Source organism: Cajanus cajan, chromosome 4 (genome assembly GCF_000230855.2).
Source record: "Cajanus cajan strain Asha chromosome 4, NIPB_CcT2T_4, whole genome shotgun sequence".
Classification (NCBI taxonomy): domain Eukaryota; kingdom Viridiplantae; phylum Streptophyta; class Magnoliopsida; order Fabales; family Fabaceae; genus Cajanus; species Cajanus cajan.
In genome coordinates this window covers 68603116-68625833 of record NC_138520.1, presented here as the reverse complement: position 1 = coordinate 68625833, position 22718 = coordinate 68603116, and the positions used below count along the sequence as shown (strand labels likewise).

General features: G+C 30.8%; 3 protein-coding genes across 5 annotated transcripts; 2 read left to right on the top strand and 1 right to left on the bottom strand.

The window, feature by feature from the left end:
- Positions 1-1452: 1452 nt before the first annotated feature.
- On the top strand, positions 1453-4964 carry LOC109808270 (ubiquitin-conjugating enzyme E2 28). The gene is made up of 5 exons (XM_020371187.3): positions 1453-1613; positions 1689-1772; positions 2302-2429; positions 2507-2611; positions 4563-4964. The coding sequence occupies exons 2-5, from the start codon at positions 1703-1705 to the stop codon at positions 4704-4706; spliced, it is 447 nt and encodes a 148-aa protein (XP_020226776.1). The 5' UTR covers positions 1453-1613; positions 1689-1702; the 3' UTR covers positions 4707-4964.
- Positions 4965-11216: 6252 nt separating this feature from the next.
- On the top strand, positions 11217-16163 carry TH9 (thioredoxin H-type 9). 3 transcript variants are annotated; one of them, XM_020369575.3, is made up of 5 exons: positions 11217-11376; positions 12490-12557; positions 13643-13765; positions 15102-15224; positions 15754-16163. In XM_020369575.3, exons 2-5 carry the CDS (start codon positions 12537-12539, stop codon positions 15904-15906), a joined length of 420 nt encoding a protein of 139 aa, XP_020225164.1. In that variant the 5' UTR covers positions 11217-11376; positions 12490-12536; the 3' UTR covers positions 15907-16163. The 3 variants fall into 3 exon arrangements, with proteins under 3 accessions (XP_020225164.1, XP_020225159.1, XP_020225170.1); XM_020369570.3 differs by lacking the exon at positions 11217-11376 and adding an exon at positions 11488-11554; XM_020369581.3 differs by lacking the exon at positions 11217-11376 and adding an exon at positions 11613-11915.
- On the bottom strand, positions 15983-22282 carry FER (Malectin/receptor-like protein kinase family protein). Its single transcript, XM_020370727.3, has one exon. It carries the CDS (start codon positions 21737-21739, stop codon positions 19034-19036), a length of 2706 nt encoding a protein of 901 aa, XP_020226316.1. The 5' UTR covers positions 21740-22282; the 3' UTR covers positions 15983-19033.
- Positions 22283-22718: the final 436 nt, after the last annotated feature.

Here is a 22718-nt window from a genome sequence, read left to right as displayed (position 1 = left end):
ATAATGTTGAGCAATGGTGTAAAATATATATGAAAATCCTTTGTTAAACTAATACATGATGGTAAACTACTCCAATCTCAATGGTTATTTCCATTTGATCACCTTTATATATGAATTGCTAAGTGTTTAATAAAAGGCCTAAAAACAACTTTACATTTTATAGCTCTTAAGTTTATTTTATGTTAAACCAACTTCCTACAAACTAAATTTCCACTCTCCTAAGCTTAGGTTAGTGTATTAAGTTAATATTGTCATATATTGCACAAATTCCTTTGGGAGATATGATCTTAACTTTTAAAAGACTACAATGCTATTTTGTATGCTAGTCAATTTATTAACAATAGTTCAATATTTTATTTGTAGCTTTCCAGTGTTTCATTCTTGTACAAACCTGAGCATAGGTCATGAACATCCTAATATATTACATAACATATTGGAATTTTCGTAATATCATGTTAGACATAAAATTATTTATTAAGTCATTAAATTGTATCATCGATATGAAATCATTTTAAAAACCATAGTTTTTGTTAAAAATAATACATGATATTGTATAAGATTGAAATAACCTAAAGTACATCCTAGATTGATTTTTAAAATACATTGAAACTAATTTAATTTCTTAATTTTTATTTTATTTTAAATTTTATCTAACCAAAATTAATTGGCCAAATGAGATAGGTCATGAACATCTAATATATCATATTACTGGAATTATTGTAAACATAATTTTTAACTGGAGTATGTTAGTTATGTAAAAAGGGAAGAGGACTATGTTATAAATTAGGGTGGACATAGATTAGATTGGTTTAAGTTTAGAAAATATTTAGATCCAAATTAATAAGTATTTAATTTGATAGAAGATTTTTTTTTCACAATCCGAACTAAATAAACTAAATTACATTATGATTGATTTGGATTGAGTTATCAAATCACCTAATACAAATGAAAAAAAATCCAAAAAATTAGAAATTGTTATTATAAAATAAACTAAAGTTGTTGAATAATCTGAAAATTGGATAACATATAAAAAAAATCTTAAATTTATATTTTGTTATTATTATTATAATTTTTATTAATAAAAAATGTTCTTTAGAGTCAATAAATCAATCAGACCAAAACCAGTGTGACCTATATGGAAAAGTGAAGAATAAAATATATTTTTAATTTGTAAAATTTTGTTAATTTCTAGTTTTAGTCTTGAACAAATTATTTATCATTTTCCATCCTTAAACTTTTATAAATTCTTACTTTTAACCTTTAAATTTTTACAAACTAAAATTAAATAATTTATTTTTAAAAAACTAAAATTAAATAAAAATTGACCAAGTTTAAGAAAGTAAAAACATTTAATCTTAAAATATGAAGAAAAAGGAAAGTAGGTATGGGGATAAGGGTTGGAATAAAGAAGGAAGAAATGGAGAAAGGTGTAATTTGATGTGGGTATATATCCAACCAAAAAGGGGCGTTATGTAGGCATTGGTGTGTGAGAGAGCCAGCAGTTTCAGACAGAGAGAGAGAGAGGGTTTGGGATTGGGAAGGCGAGGGATTGACGCTGCGTCTCTTCCTCTTCTCTTTCGATCCATCCCTCGTTCCTAATCCTCCAACCACATGTATCTCTCTCTTTTCCCTTTTTCTATTTCCTTTTAATTTCTAGGTTTCCCTTTTGACCCCTCTTTCTCTTTCAGATCTGAACGCACCCATGGCTTCAAAGCGCATCCTCAAGGAGCTCAAGGACTTGCAGAAGGACCCACCAACTTCTTGCAGCGCTGGTACCCCCTTTCTTCTCCACCAAAAGATTTTTGTCCCCACTAATTGTTCTGTGAAAAAAATGTAATCTTTTTTCATGGGTTCAATGAAATAAATTTTAACCTGATGAATTGGCATAGTAGCTGTCACCCTGCCGTCATAGGTTGTAGGGACGATTTATTTAGAGGAGAACCTTTGTTCGATTCTCGTGTACGGAAACTCATCGGGTCAGTGACAGTTACACTTGGGTTAGCAAAATTAGTTTTTGACCTGATGGGTTGGGAGATATTGGATCAAAAAATAAAATAAAATAAATTTTTGAAAGGGCGCAAAAAATTTGGTTTTGTGGCTCACTTTGTAAGCTTGAACGAGTGATTCTATGTGTGCATTGTTGCTAACCATGCTAGGATAAAATAAAATTGAATTAATGAATAGGAAAAATGATGTGTGTGTTTGTTGTGTTGTTGAGTGTGAACGCAACAGGTTTGTTTTTAGTATATGCAATTGCATATGCAAATGTTAATTTGGGCGTTGTTTTTGTTTATTTTACAGGTCCAGTGGCTGAAGACATGTTCCATTGGCAAGCGACAATTATGGGTCCTGCTGACAGTCCTTATGCTGGAGGTGTATTCCTAGTCACTATTCATTTCCCTCCGGATTATCCTTTCAAACCTCCTAAGGTGATGTGTGATGAATTTGAGGCTGTTGTTTAAAATTTGAATGTGTTGTAAATGTCTCACAACCTTTGCTAGACCAGGTTGCCTTTAGGACTAAGGTCTTTCACCCGAACATCAATAGCAATGGTAGCATTTGTCTTGATATCCTGAAGGAGCAGTGGAGTCCTGCACTTACCATCTCCAAGGTTCAATTTGCTTTCCCTTTAGTTTTAAAATATGTCAGTATAAAATGGATTTTTGATATAATATTTGTAGTTTTGTAGAGAGTCACTAAAATTTATTCCCTTCTCTTTTATTTTTTTAATCAAATTCCCCGTTTCTTGGGATTGGGTGGCACCCTGACTTGTTGTGTATCCATTGAAGTAGGTAAACCGAAAAATTTCTTTTAGGATAAGAATTTAATCAGAATGGACTGGACATGTGGAGATTTTCTACCTTGTCATATACTTACTTGTTGTCATGTATGGTAATTTTGTTAACTTTAATAAGAATTACTTTAAAAGTCATGTTTGTTATGATTTCTGATTGGTTGGTGGTGTAATGATCTTTAAACTGGCAGGACATGAAGATCAAACTCTGCAGTTAACTAGACTAGAATATTTTACCCTTTGTTTCATTATGGGGAAGTTATCACATAATGTATACCTATACGTAGTTACTGAAATGCATTACTTGGTAACCAACAAAGAGGAAAATGTAAAACAAAGAATAGGAGAGATACAGTAAAATTTGGACTAAATTATAGTCAATTTGATCATTCTTAATTATCCTATATACATGTATATGTGTGTGTATATATTTTTTTTTCCAATTTATTTAGATTTATGTTGGTTTGACTTTATTGGAAGGTTAGAACTATAGGCCTTTAAGACATCTAAAAGTCACATGTTACCCTTGTTTGAGGCAAAGCTACATGTCCTAAAAATTAAATTCTTTTAAGTCACCTTTATTTCATTCAGTTTATTATGCATGTGATTCATTGACTGTGCTGGTAAGATGTTTGTGTAGATGGATGCATTTATCATGCCAATAAGAATATGTTTGTCAGTATCTTCACACTATGCTTTTTTTAAGGGGGACAGGACTGTAAGAGGGGGGGGGGGGGTAAAGGTGCATGATCTTGAGAGAGTAAAATTTTATACATAAAATATGTTTAAGTACACCAGTAAAAAGAGAGAAAAATTTAAGGAGAATAATGTCTAGGGATTAAATTTTATCCCAAGTGAAGCTAGGGTAATGTTTACCCTCCCTTCCTATTTCTAATCAGTAGTCACTTGACCATCCATCTCTCTCTCTTGTCACACCCTTTCAACCCCTCTTACATTGAATCCTCAATTGGAATCAACTTGAAATCTGTGAGCTGCTTTACTGCTGGGTCATGTTGATCAATCTACCACCACCATTTAGATTGACACTGCTACTGCTGCTCGAGAAGGCCACCCATTTTCTTTAAGCATTGCTCTTGGGATGTCATACATGAGTCCCCCCTGTCATGTGTAGCTTCTGATGACAATAATGTTTGAATTGAGGGGGTGGGTAGTGATTTTTTTAGGTTGATAAAGAGTTTATTATTGTTAATATTTGAAGTTTACCTACCAAATATTGGAGTGAGATTTTTCTTAATTTACTCCCTTGAAATTTTATTCCCTATGCTTTTCTCCATCATGCCTTAATTGTATTCCAAATTCATCCTCAATAATAGTAATTGTAATTTTGTACTGTCAATGAAGACGACTGTTTTTAAGTTTTGGTTAGTTGTTTTGCCTCCTGCCTGTATAATTAGGGAGACTGGTTCTGTATTTTGATTTTCCTGATGCAATATTGCTCTTTGCTTTGGAGTCAACAATGTAAATCTGTCTTTTAAGCTCCTTTTTTGGGTGGGCCTGGTGGATGATACCATAGAGAACTCCCAAATAGCTCCCTAGTAGGGCCTCGGGAACTAGTGAGAATTGTGTTAGGGATCAAATCTTACCACTCCAATTCTTTCCTAGTTATCAACGACGGATGTCTTTAAGCTTTTTGTGCAATAGATTACTAGGAATATTTTTAAATCATTTGTTGCATGCACTCAGTGGCAGATATTGAGTGGAATATGAAGTAATTGGTTTTGTAATTATGTTTTGCTTGGCATAATAGGTACTGCTTTCTATCTGTTCATTGCTGACTGATCCAAATCCTGATGACCCACTTGTTCCGGAAATTGCTCACATGTACAAAACTGACCGGGCCAAGTATGAGGCCACTGCACGCAGCTGGACTCAGAAGTATGCCATGGGCTGATTTGGGTTTAGATAATGTATATTGAATGGCATTTGTGAAAACTTTTGTGGGTTTGCTTTTCTCTTCCTGTTTTCTGGGGTGAGATTATGTTTCTGTTATGAGGGATAGGGAAGGGCGGTGTCTTAGTTTGATAAAAAAAATAACTATGTTCAACCACTGTGATGTTTTATCATGATGCAAACACATGAACAGGATGTTATTTGTGTCATGGCTGTGTTGTAACTTTCTATCAAGTAATGTAGAAATAGTGATATGTAACAGACCTTTCCCATGATGTTGTTTTGAACGGCTTTTTTTTCAAGAGAAATATGGTTTACGAAACTTTTTGAAAGTCTGAAAGTTAGCGATTACTTCTTCAAAGTAAACTGAATGAGACGAGGCACCATGTTTCTAATTATGTTGACTCGGTTAATATTTAGTTGGTCTACTTAGGCAACCTTGTTAGGTTTGTGGTGATGATTTATATATGTAAATATTAGGTTTACTTTTATACCACAATTGTAAAAGCATTAAAAAAGATGGACCGTGTTTTTTATCAAGGAGAATGGGATGGTTGAAAAAGTAAGCATGCTTTTAGTCAATGTTTTAAAAATGGAATAGGTAATCAAATTGGTTAGTGTTGTGTTAGGGAGTCAAAGGTTTGCATGATTTGATTTTTATTATTTTTTTATAAAAATTATTTGTCATATATTTATACTTATAAATTTTAACAAAATTCATATCATGTCTTGAAAAATTTCAATAATTATAATAAATATAATAATAAAAAGTAACTAAATTATAACTCATTGAATCATAAATTAATGTATAATTAAATATTTAATTTTAAGCAAAAAATATGATATAAGTCTTTTAAGTCAATTATATAACAATTTAGCTAGTTGGTTTAATAATTATTGAGGTGTTTAGGGTTTAAATATTTACATTTATTTTGTATATGGATTCACTTTGTAAAAAGTGCACATGTTTTGTTTTCTAAATTTAAATAAATTTTAACAATTTTTTTATACTAAATGATATTCTTCGTAAAATATTTCTTTATTAATGCATATCCTTTTAATTGCACTATTTCTTTAAATATTTATAATAAAGATAATTTATGAAAATATTATAGTATTAGTAAAATTTAATATAGATAATTAATTTTTCTTAATATGTATAAGATCAATTTTTTTCTTCTTATAATTGAGAATAGAGTATACTAATATATAATTTAAGTATAACGTAAGTATATAAATAAAATCTGGAAACAATTTAACACAAATGACATGTGGTTAAGTGATTATTCTATCTCCCCTCCAACCTCCTCATCGTTTTGTGATCAAATCTCATGTTGGGTGGTTTATTTTAAATTTTCTGTTAAACTTGGGTGAGAAAAAGGCATATGGATCACTTTAAAAATGGCCCTATTAAGAGCTTAAGCAAAATACATAGACCCAATTTAAAAAATAGGTTGTGATGGACAACTATATTTTATAAAATGAACTTATTTGATTTTTTTAAAAAATATGGATTGATTTTTTTAAAATTGGTTTGATGTGGTATAATTATATATTATATATATGAATTTATATTTTTTTAAGTCAAATCGAATTATATCAATCCACTTTATAAAAATTAGCAGGAAAAAAGACATTTCATACCTGCATTGTATTTGAAAAAAAAAATAAAAAAGAAAAAAAAAGAGAAATTACTCATAAAAATGTAGTTATTAAAAAATAAATAAAATATAAAATGGTCCATATAAAAATAGAAACTAAAAGTAGTTATTGAAAGTGATAACTTAAATTTGATTAAAAATATTTTTTTTCAATTTTTTAAAATAAAAGGGTATAATGCTCAAAAAAAGTGGAGACCAAGGTGGTTACTGAAAAGGGTATCCCCTTTATATATTAGTATAGATAAATCAGGTAATTGAATTGTTTTTATAAAAGTTCAATTTTTTTTTGAAAATGAATCAAATTTTTTAATGAGTCGATTCAATTATAAATTTGTTTAGTTATAAATTGTTTTGAATTTTTTCTAAACTCTTATTGAAAAGTTAAATATTTTTAAATAATTTAAAATTTTTAATTAGAAAGCAATGACAAAATAATCATTTAATTAATATGTCTATTTATGTATAATAAGATTATTGATTTTTTTAATGATTATTCTAAAAGTCATTTATCTAACTTTGATCTATTTTCCTTTCACCTTTATCTCTTATAGTGCAAATGATGTTGTAAAAGGAATAATGTATACAGTCTATTTTTCACACTTGACCAAATAAAAAGATGAATGATTGTAATTTATGCTAAGATGAAGAAAGTAAAGATGAAACTTAGCATTATTGTTATTCTTAATGGATACAAAGGGAAGGGACAGTTGGATCTGTGTTTCCCTACTTTTTATGGTTGGAGTTGTAATTGGTACAACTGTCTTGTGTCTTCACATACACAAAAAGAGTAGGTTGTGTTGTGTTGTGTTGTGAGTTGTGACATTCATTACCTTCTCACTCCAGCTTGGCAAAATTAAATGCCCCCCACCTCTCTCTTTTCTTCTCTGCACTTTTCATAAATAATTCTCTCCCACTCCCTCATTTCTATATAACTAGTACAGTAGGAAGCCTTGCATTTTTATTTATTCAAACAAGGTGAATATATTCAAAATTATATAATTAATTTAACATTGTTGTATCCATGAATACCTTCTTTAATCTTATTTAAGATCATTATTAGTAGTAACATGATAAATTTTGACAGTCCAACTGCTGTTAAGGTTTTGCTTTGTGTCATCATTTTATAGGTGGAAAGTTTAATGTAATAACATTATAATATCTGAATTAACATTCATTATTTTCATTTGCTTATTTTTCATGTCGTGTAATTCATTCTTTTATTAGATTAAAATTAATCTCAATTATAAATTTTACTCATACATTATAAAATGGATTCTTCTTATACAAAACAAATACTGTTGTAATAAGTCCAAACAAAACTCATCCCATACTAAAACCCCAAGATATATAATATAAATGATGTTAAAAACAAAAGATATATACTCCTATAGTCCTATAATATGCATTTAAATTCTGAAGTCCAGTTCATCCTTGATATACCAGAGATCAGAAACCGCGTGCTGGTTGATTCACTAGCCAGAATCAATGATTTAAACCTGAACATCATGGCCACAATCACCATGCAAATTTCTTTGTTAAATTCTTTGGAAACAGACGTGGCAAGCACTTTCCATTTGTATAATTAGTACTACAACTTTGCTTTTAATAATTATACCATGTGACACCCATTGATACGGATATAAACTCGATCAGACTATTTTTTCTTCTTGTCTCAATCTGATATATTCTTATTGTATATGTAAACCATTGTAGACCCTAACATGATTAGTTGATATAGTAATTAAGTATGATGCACTTATATATTATAAAAATAATTTATTTGATAAGAAATTTGTGTTAATCTTTTTGTTGTATGCAAAATTTATCGAATCAACAAAAGTCAGAATATTGCGACGAAATTAGTTTATAGTTCAATAAACTAATAAGTGTGAAGAAGAAAAAAAAAAGTTTAATAATAATACATTGAAAGTATAAACATTATTATATAATTATTCAACTGTCAATGTCTCAATGATAACTAAGTTAACTTTTATAATAACTATTTATAAAATCATATATTTTGTGATCAGCTGGTAAAACTTTTTTTATACTTTATGAGAGTTCATCACGATTAAACTTGAAAAAAGAAAATCTTAGGTTGTAGCTGGCTATTCTGATTTTTGACATTCTAAATTAAAACTGTTTAATTAAACAAGGCTTTGAAAGAATCTGAGGTTCGAATAGATCTTTCTGTCAGTGATAGAGATTTGTTTAACGTTATCCATTACAAGGCAACATTATTCCTTTTTAACTTTATCATAAGAAGATCTTGACAGGTGTATAATTTATATTGCAGAATATAGATATATAGACACGCAAATACAATTTTTTTTTAAAATTAAAATATAGATCTTTTTCAGAATATGTAAATTAATCTTATCCCTGTTGTATTATGTAATTGTTACACAGACTTCACTTGTTAGTTGATATGTGGTAGCTGTATTGTTCATTTAAGGGTGTCTCTATTTGTCATAGATATTTTTATTTACAGAATACATTTTTTATTAGAGATAATATATTTAAGTTGGATATGAATATTATGATAATAAATATTTTTGTCAAATATTTAATATAACTCTATATTTAAAATTTGAATTCAAAATGATTAATTAAATTAAAATAATTCTCATTAGAAGTTAATCCACTTGCTCATAGCAATTTTTCTTAATATTTTACTTGTGATATATAATGGAATAGGCGTGAAAAGGATATAATTTAGATTTGAGAAATTACTTTTAGAAGAGTTCATATTTAAAAAATTAGTTAATATTTAAGATTAATCCGAATATTTTAGTTTGCGTATTTCAAAGATTAGATATTTGTATATATAATTAAATGTTATAATAAGTTATATATACAAATAAATATTATATTAAATATGTTCATGTAAATTATATTTAAAATTTGTATCTATAAATATTTTAAATATTGATATTATATTTTATATTTTAGATAAATAATTTTTGTTTTGGTTACTTTCAGATAAATAATTTATATTATGGTATAAAATTATTTTTTTTATTATTGATAATTTATTTTAAAATTAAAATTTAATTTATAAATAAATATAATAAATAAAAATATTGAGTTAGAAAAAAATTAAAAAATTTCTAAAAATCCTCTCACAAGATAGTTATTTATATTTAATATATAGAAATTGATTGATTTTTTAAAATATTAAATTTTAATTCATAAATAAATATGATAAAAAAAATAAATTAATTTTTTTTAGAAGTATTCTGACCAAGAAATATGTTTTCAATGTTCGTATTTAATATATAAGATTTAATCTTGAAATGTGTTATAAACAACCATCTTCATTAAATATTAATATTTTCTGTTCTTCATAAAATATTTATGATCTTTTAATTATACATTTTTCATTTTTACTTCATATTATTTGTTAATGTGTAAATTAATTAAAAATTAAATAAAAATATAGATATAATTTACAAAAATCAATTAATATTTTTTTTAAAGGGAAATAAATAAAAGCAAAACTCTACTTATAAAACCCACATTTAAAAAAAAATAATCGAATCATAAAGGCTCAATAAATCCTTTAGAAGAATTTCAAAATTTACCTATACACATGCAAAACACTCTTTATATATATTTACTCTAAAAAAACATTCGACCACTAGAATTAGCCTAGTAATTAAATAATGAACGATTGAAGTAGTTAGAAACATGAGAACCTAAGTTCAATTTTAATTTGTAACCAATCTTTTCAATCTTTATAAAAAAAAATCCTAAAAAAAAATTCTATATAGAATTAAATGCGTGATTTAGTACTAGTGCATCTTCAGAGGCCATGTGATTTATTTTTCTTTCTTTTCTGATAGTTAGGAAAACATGTGATGATATATCAAAAGTAGGTACAGAGAAAAAAGTTTTCTTTCAGTACTTTTTTGGTGGTTATCATTTTTTTTCTTTTTTAATCATTATAAAAATATTAATGGATCTAAAACTTTGGCTGCTAAATGGAGAGCAATAGGTTTGTCCAAACTCCAAAGAGTAAAGAATGAAGAATGAAGAAGGAAGAGTCATAAGGTATAGAGAATAGAGTTATTATTAATGGTAACATAAGGAATAAATTGAACCTGGACCGTGTTTATAGTATTCATCTTAGGTGGCTAAAAGTGATTGATTAATATTAATATTCCTAGGTGGAGGCTTTATGATTCATTATCTCATATCATCTTAAAATAATTATTTATTTCTTTATATAAAACTTAATTTATATTATTTAATCTATTAATTAATTTTAGATTAAAATATATTTTTTAATTTGATAAAATAGATTAATTATATATTTTATAAAAAAATATACACCTTAATTAATAAAAATAAATAAATAATAATTAAAAGAGATAAATAATATAAAATATACACTCTAATTAAAAAATATATAAATATTAACTAGAAAAAAATTTTAAAAGAAAAAAATATAAATAAAAAAATTTATTATTATCAACTAAATTAATTATTTTTATTAATATTAAGTCTTAAATATAAAAATAAATGTAATATTCTCTTTAAACTCATAAATAAGCAAAAAGGTATCTAAATTTTGTTGACTTGAATATAAGTAAAATTTAATTAAGTTGACCTTATTTAATGTTATTATATAAATTTTTTTTAATTTAAATATAATTATTATTTTTAATAAATATTATTATGTGTAATTTAGAAAGTAAAATTTAGTTTTTTTATGTGAAATAAATAAAATTATTTAATTTTCTTAGTGCATGTAAATATACGTGTTTTTTTTCTTCTTCTTATAAACGAGTTCAGAGAGAATATTATCTATAACATTATATAAAAAGCTTGTGTTTCCGGAAGGCGTATATTAATATTTATTATCTTGGGTTTAAACCAACACCAAAATCTTTGTTATTGACGCAAACCAGGATAGCTCTTTCCTTATCTTCTCCGATTCCGAGGTGTAGTAGTAGTGTGCGTTGTTTCACAATCACTCCCTCGTGTCACTTCAATTCTGTTAATTGGGTATGGCTTTTCTTCATTTAATTCACCCTTCTCTCTAATTAAGCATCTCAAACCGCTATTTTTGACGTGATTTAATTCTGTCTCTTTCTTTCTTTAATTTATTTTTGATGGGGTTGTTTTTATTGTATGGAAAATGATGGAAAGCTTGCAACTTTAAGTTTCGGATGTGGAAAATTTGGTATTTATGTGATTCCCCGAATTTCTGCTTTATTGTCTTTTGGGTTTCTCAGCAACAAAAGCAATTTTCTGAGCATAAACCAAATAGTCCAAAATGTTGGGAGTTTGCTTTGCTTTGCATTTTGGGGAGCTCCTGTTATGTCATTCTTCTTAAGAATGGATTAAAATTTGAGAAATAAACCATGTGTCATGTGTAATTATACTTTGTAATATTCATTATTGTGTCCCTTCATTCTTCTGATTCTCATTTTGGCTTCTACAAGGCACACTCTACTTCTTGTGATTGTGGTGGAGTGGAGGGTTTTGGTTATTCTCTGCTTCAACTTGAAAAACGTTAAGAGTGCATGCATGTTGTTTGAAGAGTAAAATATTTTTCTTGCTCTTTATTTTGCGCCTTCTCCTTTAGCTATCATCAGATTTCATCTTTTCTTGCCCTGTAGTTGTAACTGTTTGTGGTTCCTTTTTTCAAAATGTTGCAAGGATGTGATTTATGATATTTGGTTAAGAGTTTCTTTGGATGAATTTCTCCGTAAAGGAGAAAAAGTGCGAAGGAAAAAAAGGAATAAGCTTCTTCATAAGCTAAAATTAGTTTATACTAAAGCTAATTATTAGAAACTCTCTGATATAGTTTCCCAAAAACTTGTTTTTAACTAATGCATAAGCTTGTTATAGCTTATGAAGAAGCTTATTTATTTTTTTCTTCCTGTTTTTCATCTCTTGAAAGTGCTTTTGAAGAAGACTATCCAAAAAAGCCTCAAGTGAATATTTATAAGAGTGCATTTTTTCTTATGCTGCTTAATTATTGCTTTATTTGTGGTCTTGGTGCAACTTGCATACATTTTTTAATCAACTTCTCATTTGGCTATTGTTTTCTGTACTTTCCCTTTTGTTCTGGTGGACTTGGAGAAATGACATTGATGGTCTTTATTCTTTCAGGCTTCTATCAACTAAAGCTTACAAGTTTGTGGCATTCAAACAATTATATGGGAATTTGTGTGTCTAAGGTGAGAATATTGGGATACATCAATTATTCTTTATTGGTATGTTCATTAAAAGTTGAAAGCCTTGGGTCTTTCACCTGTTATTTCTGATAAATTGCTTTCTTCAACTGATAGCAAACTCTAAAAGCAAAATAAATTTCCTACAAAGTGTGTAGGGTGTTTTCTCATTCCCATTGTTTTCATGGATACCTTAAGGAAGGTCTTGTGTTTGCAATTTTGAGCTGATGGGTTTTTACCATGCCTATTCTTTGTGGCTGGGTTGTGTTGTAACTTGTATGTAATCTGTAGCAGATGGATTAGACAGTGTTGATGAAAACAAGATTAGAGGAAAAAATATAACAGGATTCAACAACTTCTGAAATATCTAAATATCAACTAATGCTTTATAGTTCAAATAATGAGAAGAAATTTTTAATTGTATATTGTAAGTAGCTGTTAGTCGGGTAATACAGATCATGTTAGAGAGGCAAATAATGTGAGAACTAATTTTCTATTTACAAACTTTTTTTTATTTTCTTCACTTACTTCTCCTGACCTCCATTTTTCTTTAACTTTTAAAGGTGGTAAAGGGATAATCTTTAATAACAACTATTTTGAAATATGTCTCTTTTCCACATCCCTATTCCTGCTTATCTTTGAACAATTGGACATGCAGTGTTTTTGGCTTATGAAAAACCTATTAATTCAGTATGTGACAGTACTCCATGTCTCCATCTGTTACTAGAAGTTTGTTTCTTCTGTCAGCCTCTAGCCCTGATTTTTCTGTTTCTTCCAGCTACTAGTTGCCAGAAATAAGGTTTAATAAATAAGTAGCTCCTGAACTTTTTGAGAATTTTTAATTTTTCCCCTAAACTAAAAAAATTGTAATTGAGTCCTTATTTTTCTATAATTTGTGTCATTAATTCTCAAAAAGTTCAGGGACCTACTGATGTATTAATCTAAAAATAACAATGGAAAGAGTTTTAGTGTTTGGTAGTTTTGGAAACTTTGTGAAGCCTCAATGCTTCTAGATCTTCATAATTTATCAGTCCACATCATTCATTGATAAACCAATTGATTGAGAAGTTTCATGTTTGTAATGCTTGTAGGCTAAAACTAAGGATGATGATTCTGATCATAATGTGGAGTTTGCTGCTGGGAATGTGAAACTTATTACAACCAAAGAAGCTTGGGACCAAAGTTTGGAAGAAGCAAGGAGGGATGATAAAATAGTAAGTTTTCCCTCTTTTTTACTCTGTAGGAGTAGAATGGTAAAATTAAAGATCTATGTCCATTGTGTTGTCTTGTTTAGCTGAACCACTAATACCTTACCATGATTTACCATGCATCTGTATAGTTTGGTAACATCTATATTTTCAATGCTTGACAGCAAAGAATTTTAAAAGTATAACTTTGGAATGAATTCTACATTTGAGAATCCATATTGATGAAATGCTGTGTCTCCTGTTTTGTTTCTTTTGAATGTTCTATTTTGTTTTCAAGCTAATTTTTGAATTCTGTTTCAATTATATTTCAAAAGTAACCAACATATTTACAGTTTCATTATAAGATTAGGGATGAGTTGTAAGATTTTGTGTAAGCACCTATTGAACAAAGACGTGTTCTGATTCAGAATCAGGATACATCATTGATTCCCTTCTATTAAATTTGACAAAAAACATTGAAGGGATTTTTTTTATGTTAATAGGGAGACTGGCATATAACAGTTGAAGAATTATCTTAGCATATAATCTGAATATCTGATAATCTCAGTGGATATCCTGTGATGAACTCTTGACACAACATGACTTTTTGTCTCTCTTTTGGCACGATTTTATTCTGGCTAGTTTAGTAGTGGCGTAAAAGTTGTGCAAACTAGGTATTACAATATCAAATTATTTTTTATTTGTACTCTCTCTCTCTATCTCTCACTAACACACAAGAGTGCATGCTTATAAAGATATTCTGATTTGATCCCTCCTGTTTTGAATAAAATTTATAATTTACTGTTTGCAGGTTTTCAGTATATTTTATGACTTTATTTTACTTGTTATTCTATATATTATTATTGGAGTTAGCTAACAAGTACCTTAAGAGCACTAATAGAGGAATATTAAGGTTCATTTTGGTTAAACATCTCAGCAGAAACTTGTAAGAGAAGAAATAAAAAAGTAAAATAAATAAAGTTTTTCCCCAAATTAAAACTAAGTTATGTATCTCAACTTTTGAAGAAGTTAGAATAGGGAAAATTTTAGAAATAAACCTAGGTGTATAAATTGATTTTAACTTATGGGAGAAGTTTGATTCATCTTAGTTCCCTTATTTTCTTCTCCTATAAGTATTTGTGCAGAAATTTAATCATACCAGGTCTACATATACTAAATGCTTCTAGTAACTTAAAAAAGCATGTTTTAAACGACTTATGTATTTCTAATATAATAGGTGCTTTCTTTATCAATAAAAACCTTCTATTGTATCCTTAAACAATGCCCTTTGCATTAGTTAGCATTTGCCTAATTTGTTTTCCTTGGGTACGATAAGTTAATACTATAAATCTATGTTCAACAGGTGATTGCAAATTTCAGTGCAACGTGGTGTGGTCCTTGTAAGATGATTGCGCCATATTACAGCGAGTTATCCGAGAAATACACGTCTATGATGTTCTTGTTAGTTGATGTGGATGAACTAACTGTAAGTACTGATGCAATAGATTGCTACTATTTCACACAATTATTTTGTATGAACTTGTATTCCCCTTAAATATAAACATAAAACAAACAAGTGCCACCTGCGGAAAACATATTCCTTCAACATGAAGTAAGGGACATTATTAATTTATTACATATTAAAGTTTGTTTGATGTCCATGTAGTTTGTCCCTGGTGACTGTTGAGTGTTCTTTGGGAAATACGTATATGTTTGGGTAAATTTTTTCATAAACACTAACCGGAGAAGAAAATAGTGAAGAAAAATGAAATAAGTTTCTTCATAAACTAAAATTTGTTTATGCATAAATTAAAGTAAGTTTTTGAAGAAGGTAATATGAAAGAATTTCTTCAAATTAGTTTATGTATGCTAATTTTAGTTTATGAAGAAATTTATTTATTTTTCTTTTTCCTCCTTATTTTGTTTTTATATAAGTGTTTATGGAGAGGTTTATTCAGTTAGACTGTCACATGCCAAGGCATTTTATTGAATATGGGTGGTTTCATATGTTGCAGGACTTCAGCACTTCATGGGACATCAAAGCCACACCAACCTTCTTCTTTCTCAAAGATGGACAACAAATTGACAAACTTGTAGGAGCCAACAAGCCAGAGTTGCAGAAGAAGATTGTTGCAATTAATGATTCAGTTCCCGAAACTAAGCAGTGACTGTTGTTTCATTCCTGTTGATGTGCATGTAATTTGTAGTTTTTTAAGTCACAAATCGTGGTCATGAGTGTTGTACTTGTTTTTTTTTTTTTTTTTTTTTTTTTTTTTTTTTGCAGTGAGTGTCTTTGTATTTTTTCCTCGAATGTAAATATAAGACATGTCACATGAATTTCTCCAATTCAAAGTGATGTTGCTGTAATGTTGCTGTAGTTAGAACAAGCCTGTTTTGCAAATATAAAAATTTGTTGTTCTTTGTTGTTTAAGCAAACTCAATTTTGGTTCATGCCATATGCCTCCATTTCCGTGGAGTCAATTTGTGGCATGACATATGGTTATGACTGCAGTACCTTGTCCTTTTCATGTTTGTCTTAAATTTAGAAGTGGTCTCAAAGACTATATACAGAAGAAAGAGTGAGGTTATTGATTCGGTTAATGGTTTGTAGCAAAGCATTGTTAGACTAATGTTGCAGTCCTTCAAATAAGATCATTTTGCTCGTATTCCTAAAACAATTTTTGATCTTGAATGGATAAATAATGACACATTGGACTTTAAATTTCAGCATATAAAAATTACGATATTTTAAATTAAATGAAGAGTGAATATATATCTGACTGATCACTTGAAAGACGCATTTATTTTAAAGAAGTTTCAGCTTATTAAAATATGATGTTTTAAATCAAGATTAAACCTATCTCTGTTTTAGTGCACGTTGTCACTGTGTAACAAAATTTTCTCACATTTATTGAAAATTTTGTGGGGTTTCATAGTTTGTCTGAACTTTCAAATCTCCACTCCACAAAATGAATTTTCTTAATTAAATAATTTCCAGAATTAGTATATGTAAATAATTGAAATAAAAATATATATAACACATTAAAAATATAGAAATGTTTATTTCTTGAATATCAAGCCATTACTATAACTTAAAAATAAAAGAAAAAAAATATTCCTTTTGATACTACTACAATTCATGCTATTTTTTTAAGTTTGTAATATTTAATATAAATTTTGTTAATTTTGTTTAGTGTTTAGGGTTTAGGGTCCGAGAATAAATTAGTGACTCACATCTTAAAATTATTTTCTTAAAAAATAAATATGCTTTTAACATAATTTATACAACTTTATATATGTCAAATATATATATATATATAAATAAAATTAACCCGATTTCTTTACAAGGAAAAGGAAAGGGTGTTTATGGATATCCCAACATGGCTCGTCTCTCTCTTTTGCCATTGATCATGTGAAAAGTGAAATTGAGTTTTGTTGGACAATAACTTTAAGATGGCCAGCAATGAATATATAACCCCGAGTGGCTTAAAACTTTTCAACAATTACTTTATCTATTTTTTGTTCCACCCACTTTATCTTATGTCTTAATTAATCTTGAGTAATGTTATATATCTTTACCATATTTTTTTATAACTATTTTTAATATTTTATGAAGTAATTATTAAATAAAAATAATGCATAATATTTCAAGATAAAATAAAATATTTTTCATGTTGTTATCTGATTAAAAATCTTTATGTATAACAAATTTGTTGATTTTTATAATAATTACTTTAAAAACTATTAAAACGTGATTTCTAATTTATTAATAGTGTAAACTTTCTTTATACTAAGCTACATATTTTAATGAATAAGTAAAGTCAGTATAGTGGTTGAAATTGAAGTAGTATATACAAATCCTGAGTTCAAATCATGTTATTATCGTAATTTTCCTACTAATTAAAAGAAACTCTTTAGTAAATAATCTCTTTTTTGTAACAATACCTTGTAGCATTCGTTCATCTTTTCCGTTGAAGTGGCAACAAATGTCAAAAGATAGATCAATTGGTTAGCCCAATAGCTCTCGAAGCATCTCACACCTCAAAAGTTCTTTTGATTGTTCAAAAACATTAGTGATGGAGCAAGACATTCCTCACACAAAGATTACACCACCAGCTAATTCAAACCAACCAATTTGCAACTATGTGCCTTGCACACAAAAAGCTGAGATCACCTTCACTTCACTTCCTTTTAAACCATTTCCTTGGTCAATGCTTCATGTTTAATTTTTTTTGCTTATTTATATACTAATTTAGATGGTATAAACAGTGACCCCATGTATTAAGAGAAAGACACAAGTGAATAAACAAATATGACGGTGGAAGTTTGGTGCTAGCGTCACATTCATGAATGAGATTGGACCCCTTCCACATCCTTCCATGCCCTATTTCATGTACACATCTCATAGGTGTCGCTATTATGGAGTCATGCATACAAACCAAACGCTGAAAAGAGCTCTTCCTATCTAACTCCTTCACACGTTGTCCCTGCTGACCGTATTTATTGTATAGTTTAATAATATTTATTATTCTTTCATGGTTAGTGGGATCCAGAAAATATTAATAATAGTGATATTTTTGGGTTTTTTTCCCCCATAAGACACAAGAAATCTTACTTCTCAATTAACAGACTCCATCCACATGGATTCAACTGGACAAGGACCACCTCATATAATGCACATGGATCTTGGTGATGCTTATGTATACACCATCGATCATGCTCATGATAATGCGCATGCTAATGCTTGGTTTATAGTCAAGACCATAAGATCAAGAATCAAGATATCCATATGGTAACTTGACATGCATGATTTAGTGTCAAACACAATCTTTCCTTACTATCATACATTAATCCTACAAAATACTAGGTTATAAACAAGAGAAATTAACATTTTCAAGGAAATCAGTAGGTTGTTGACTAGTTGTGAATTTTATTTTATGACATGATCACATGAACAAAGTAGTGCTCCTTAAAAAAAGGGAGAAACCGAGAAAGTAACACTTAGTCTTTGTCTTCCACGTCTCATCAATCTTGGGAGGAAAGGGAGGGTTTTCAAAAATTCAGATCACAAGTCACAACAACCTCGTTACAATATGTTTGCTCTTCAATCTTTATATAACATGGCCACAAATTACAACTTACATAACCATAATAAATTAGAAACAACATACAAAGGAATAGCAATATTAAGAAAATCAATAACAAGTAACATTTTAAATTTGGTGAAAGCAGATTGCACTAAAGAACTTGATTGGTTGACTGTGTATGTAGTGAAAGTTTTGTTACTACATGACCTTAACGCCCCTTTGGATTCATGATCTGGGAGAACACAGCACTAGGGGTTAGCCCATCAGAGTCCTCACTAGCCAAGCTTCTACCTCCAATGCTCATTGAAATGCCACTGCTTCTGGAGTCAGTCACATTACCATCATAACCCGGCAACCCATCAGAGTCCTTCTTTCCTTTAGAATCTGCAAACAATGGCTCCACTTCACCATTGATGTCACCAAAGCCATTTCCACTCTCCTCTGCGCTTTCTTGCAGCTGCAAAGCGAATTCAAGGTTCCACAAGACATCACCCATTGATGGCCTCTCAATGCCCTGGTCAGCCACACACTTCATGGCAGTCTCAGCGAACTTCTTGAAGCATTCTGGAGCTATCTTGCCCTTTAGATAAGGATCAATGATTTGGTCAAGAATGCCTTTCTTGTAGCAATGAGATGCCCACTCAGCCAGACTCACTTGCTCCTTAGCAAGGGCGGGGTTCAAAGCTGGGCGAGCGCACAATATCTCAAACAAAACCACACCAAATGAGTAAACATCAGACTTGTCCGTTAGTTGCTGCCTCCTGAAGTATTCTGGATCCAAGTACCCAAAACTACCCTTTACTACAGTACTTACATGGGTATTATCCAATGTTGGACCAGTTTTTGACAATCCAAAATCAGACACCTTTGCCACCCACTTCTCATCCAGTAAAATGTTTGTTGTCTTCACATCACGGTGGATGATAGTGTGTTTAGCACCAGTGTGTAGATAGTGTAAACCTCGAGCAGCTCCGATGCATATCTCAAGCCTTTGCTTCCATGGAAGTGGAGGTTTCTGGGTCTTGTAGAGATGCTCCCTGAGTGTTCCATAGGCCATATAATCATAGACAAGGATCATTTCGGTATTTTCTTCACAGTAGCCAATCAGTGAAACAAGATGGCGGTGTCGGAGTTTAGAGAGCATTTCAATCTCAGTTTGGAACTCATGCACCCCCTGCTCAGATAGGGGATTCCCACGTTTAATTGCTACTTTGGTAGTTCCGCCATCAATTTCTCCTTTGTAAACCTTACCGAATCCTCCCACACCAAGAAGCAAAGCCTCATCGAAGTTGTTCGTTGCAGACTTGATTTCTGCAAATGAGAAATGACGACAAAGGTTTGATGGGAGTGAGGATGCATAACTTCCTGTTGTGTTGGTCTTGGCAGAAGCTGCAGAGTGTGAATTACCATAAAGAGAAAGTGGAAGCCAGCCAGATGGCCCTTCACTTGTACCAGAGTCCTTTCCATGCCTACGGCGACGGGATGCAGCAACAGCAAATAGCCCAATCACAAGTACTAAAACAACTCCTCCAGCAACAGCTCCCACAATTATGCCCGTATGATTCTTTGATTTACCATGATTAGATGCCCTAGCCATTGATGGGTCAATTATGTCTTGCACAGGAGGAGGAATAGGATTTGTCCCAGCGAGATTACCTGCAGTATCATTAACTTTGAATATCTCCACACCATTCAAGATTGCATCATAATACTGAGGCTTGTCGGTTGGATCTGGATGCAGCTGAAGCCACAGGTCCTGCCGTGGATCTCCATTGGGAACAAATACAACATAATCTTTATGCACTGGAACCCCATTTGAATGTGAAAGGCTATATTCATTTGCCCAGGCAATAACATCAGCCTGTGGCATAGCAGTTTGATTGTTGAGGAATATATCAAATACTCTCTGATTAATCTTGGTTATATTTGATGATACCTCAGCAAAATGGAGTCTGACAAGATAGGAAAACCCAGAATCAATGTTGAAGATCCAAGTCAAGTTGTAATTGGTATTGATCTTGGGATTTGGACCCATTGATCTGGCTGTAGTGTAAACATTAAGTGGAGCAATATAGCTTGGCGTGCCCGGAGGATACTCAAACTTAACATCCGGATCAGCAGGCTCAGTAACTCCAAATGCAGCCCCAAAGAGGAAGGGCACATCATCAGACCATGACCTAAACATACCAGTATCATGTGAGGGAGAGATATCATTCCCACCCACATTCAACCTATATACACACTCAAGAGCAGTGCTGTTGTCAATACTGAAAGCAGTGTTTGTACCTACTATCATCGTACTTTCATCGGTGGAGGTGTAAATCTCAGGCATGGACACAACCTCAATCCCATTAACAAACGCATAAGCATTCGAGGCATTGTTAGATGGAGTGAAAGTCACATTCAAGCTCTCCCCTTCCACATGGATGGCAAATTCCTTCATAATGTAGGCATAATTCAAGGCCAAGGTGGTCTGAGCAACACTGAAGTTCCTAAGCAGCGTGTAAGACTGCGCCGTCACCGCAAACAGCGCATCCGACGCATTGAGGCTCGCATATGAAGCCGAGTAAAAGTGCAGCCGGAGGAACTTCCAGCCGGAAGCCACCGGAAAAGTATACGTATAAGGCGCGTGGAACACACGCGCCGTCATATAGGGCACCTGAGGGACTGCAGGGTCCTGTGTTGCCGCCTGCGACGTGGTGGTGGATTTGGCAGAGGAGGAACCAAACTTGGAACCAACATCAGTGGTCCATTGACGACCATCAGTATCTTTACTAACCGGAGGACCTCCACAACTCAGCAGAATGTTATCTGTAGGTTTAAAATCCTCTGCTACAGCAAGTTCAATAGCCAATACCAAGCACACTACCAATGGAACACAAACATAGTACCGATTCATGCTCCTCTTCATCATGACACAAAATTCCAATCCAAAACCAAATCAAATCCTAATCCAAACCCCAAAACCCTGCTTTGTTTTCTCGCATACAATTGCACAAACACCTCTTGTATGTAATTACAGTTCACACACACCCAGAATCGGAAATCAAACAAAGACCACAGATTTGATGCAAAGATCTGATTTTTTTGGGACCCAGATCAGGAAAAGGAAGTGGGGTGGGGAGTCATGATCAGCTCAGCTAGGACCCGGATTTTCAAAATCAGCAAAATGACGAATTAGGGTTACAGTGAAGAACAGGGTGAACAAAGAAAGGTGTGTGATAATCACTAATGAGGGCAAGGATTATGTGAAAATTGGAGGGAACCGGAGGAAGAGAAAGAAGGGGGTGATTTACCTCACGCCATGAGAAGAGGAGCTGAAAAAGAAACTCGGTGAGTCAAAGCGGAACGATCCCGATATTTTAGGGTTGGGATTGGATTTGCCAGGTGCTTGAAGCTGGAAACACCAGAGAGAGAATGGAAGAAGATGAATAGAGTGAGAAAGTGGCATAGAATTGAAAACCACCTTAAATACCGCACCTACATATTGTAAGAGAAAATAATACTATTTCTCAATAAAAAAGAAACCCAAAAAATAAATAATTAAATAACTTTACTTAAGATTTTCTTAATTAAGAGCAAACTTAAAAAAATTTATATAAATTTTTAGTAGACATTTCCTTACACAAGATATCGAGATAAAACTATAAATTTAAGTGAAGAATAAATTGTTTTACTGTATCTCTATTTTTACGTTTAAAATACTCATTCGAACATTTATGACATTCTTAAGTTAACGTAAATATTACAATATCTTAATAATACTATTTTTATTCAAAAAATGATATTTTCTTATATGTATTGATTACGTCAATATTTTATATTTTCTCTCCTTTTTTTTAATCTTTTTCTATTTAAAAAAAACCACGTAAACTAACTGTGCAAATTTGTCT

Excerpts from the sequence above, each read along its gene's own strand:
- TH9 (XM_020369570.3), top strand. The coding sequence starts at position 11,503 with ATGGAAAATGATGGAAAGCTTGCAACTTTAAGTTTCGGATGTGGAAAA. Across the intron at positions 11,555-12,489 it reads TTTCGGATGTGGAAAATTTG|GCTTCTATCAACTAAAGCTT; the intron begins GTATTTATGTGA and ends TTATTCTTTCAG. Across the intron at positions 12,558-13,642 it reads TGGGAATTTGTGTGTCTAAG|GCTAAAACTAAGGATGATGA; the intron begins GTGAGAATATTG and ends TAATGCTTGTAG.
- LOC109808270 (XM_020371187.3), top strand. The coding sequence starts at position 1,703 with ATGGCTTCAAAGCGCATCCTCAAGGAGCTCAAGGACTTGCAGAAGGAC. Across the intron at positions 1,773-2,301 it reads ACCAACTTCTTGCAGCGCTG|GTCCAGTGGCTGAAGACATG; the intron begins GTACCCCCTTTC and ends TTTATTTTACAG. Across the intron at positions 2,612-4,562 it reads CTGCACTTACCATCTCCAAG|GTACTGCTTTCTATCTGTTC; the intron begins GTTCAATTTGCT and ends TTGGCATAATAG.
- FER (XM_020370727.3), bottom strand. The coding sequence starts at position 21,739 with ATGATGAAGAGGAGCATGAATCGGTACTATGTTTGTGTTCCATTGGTA.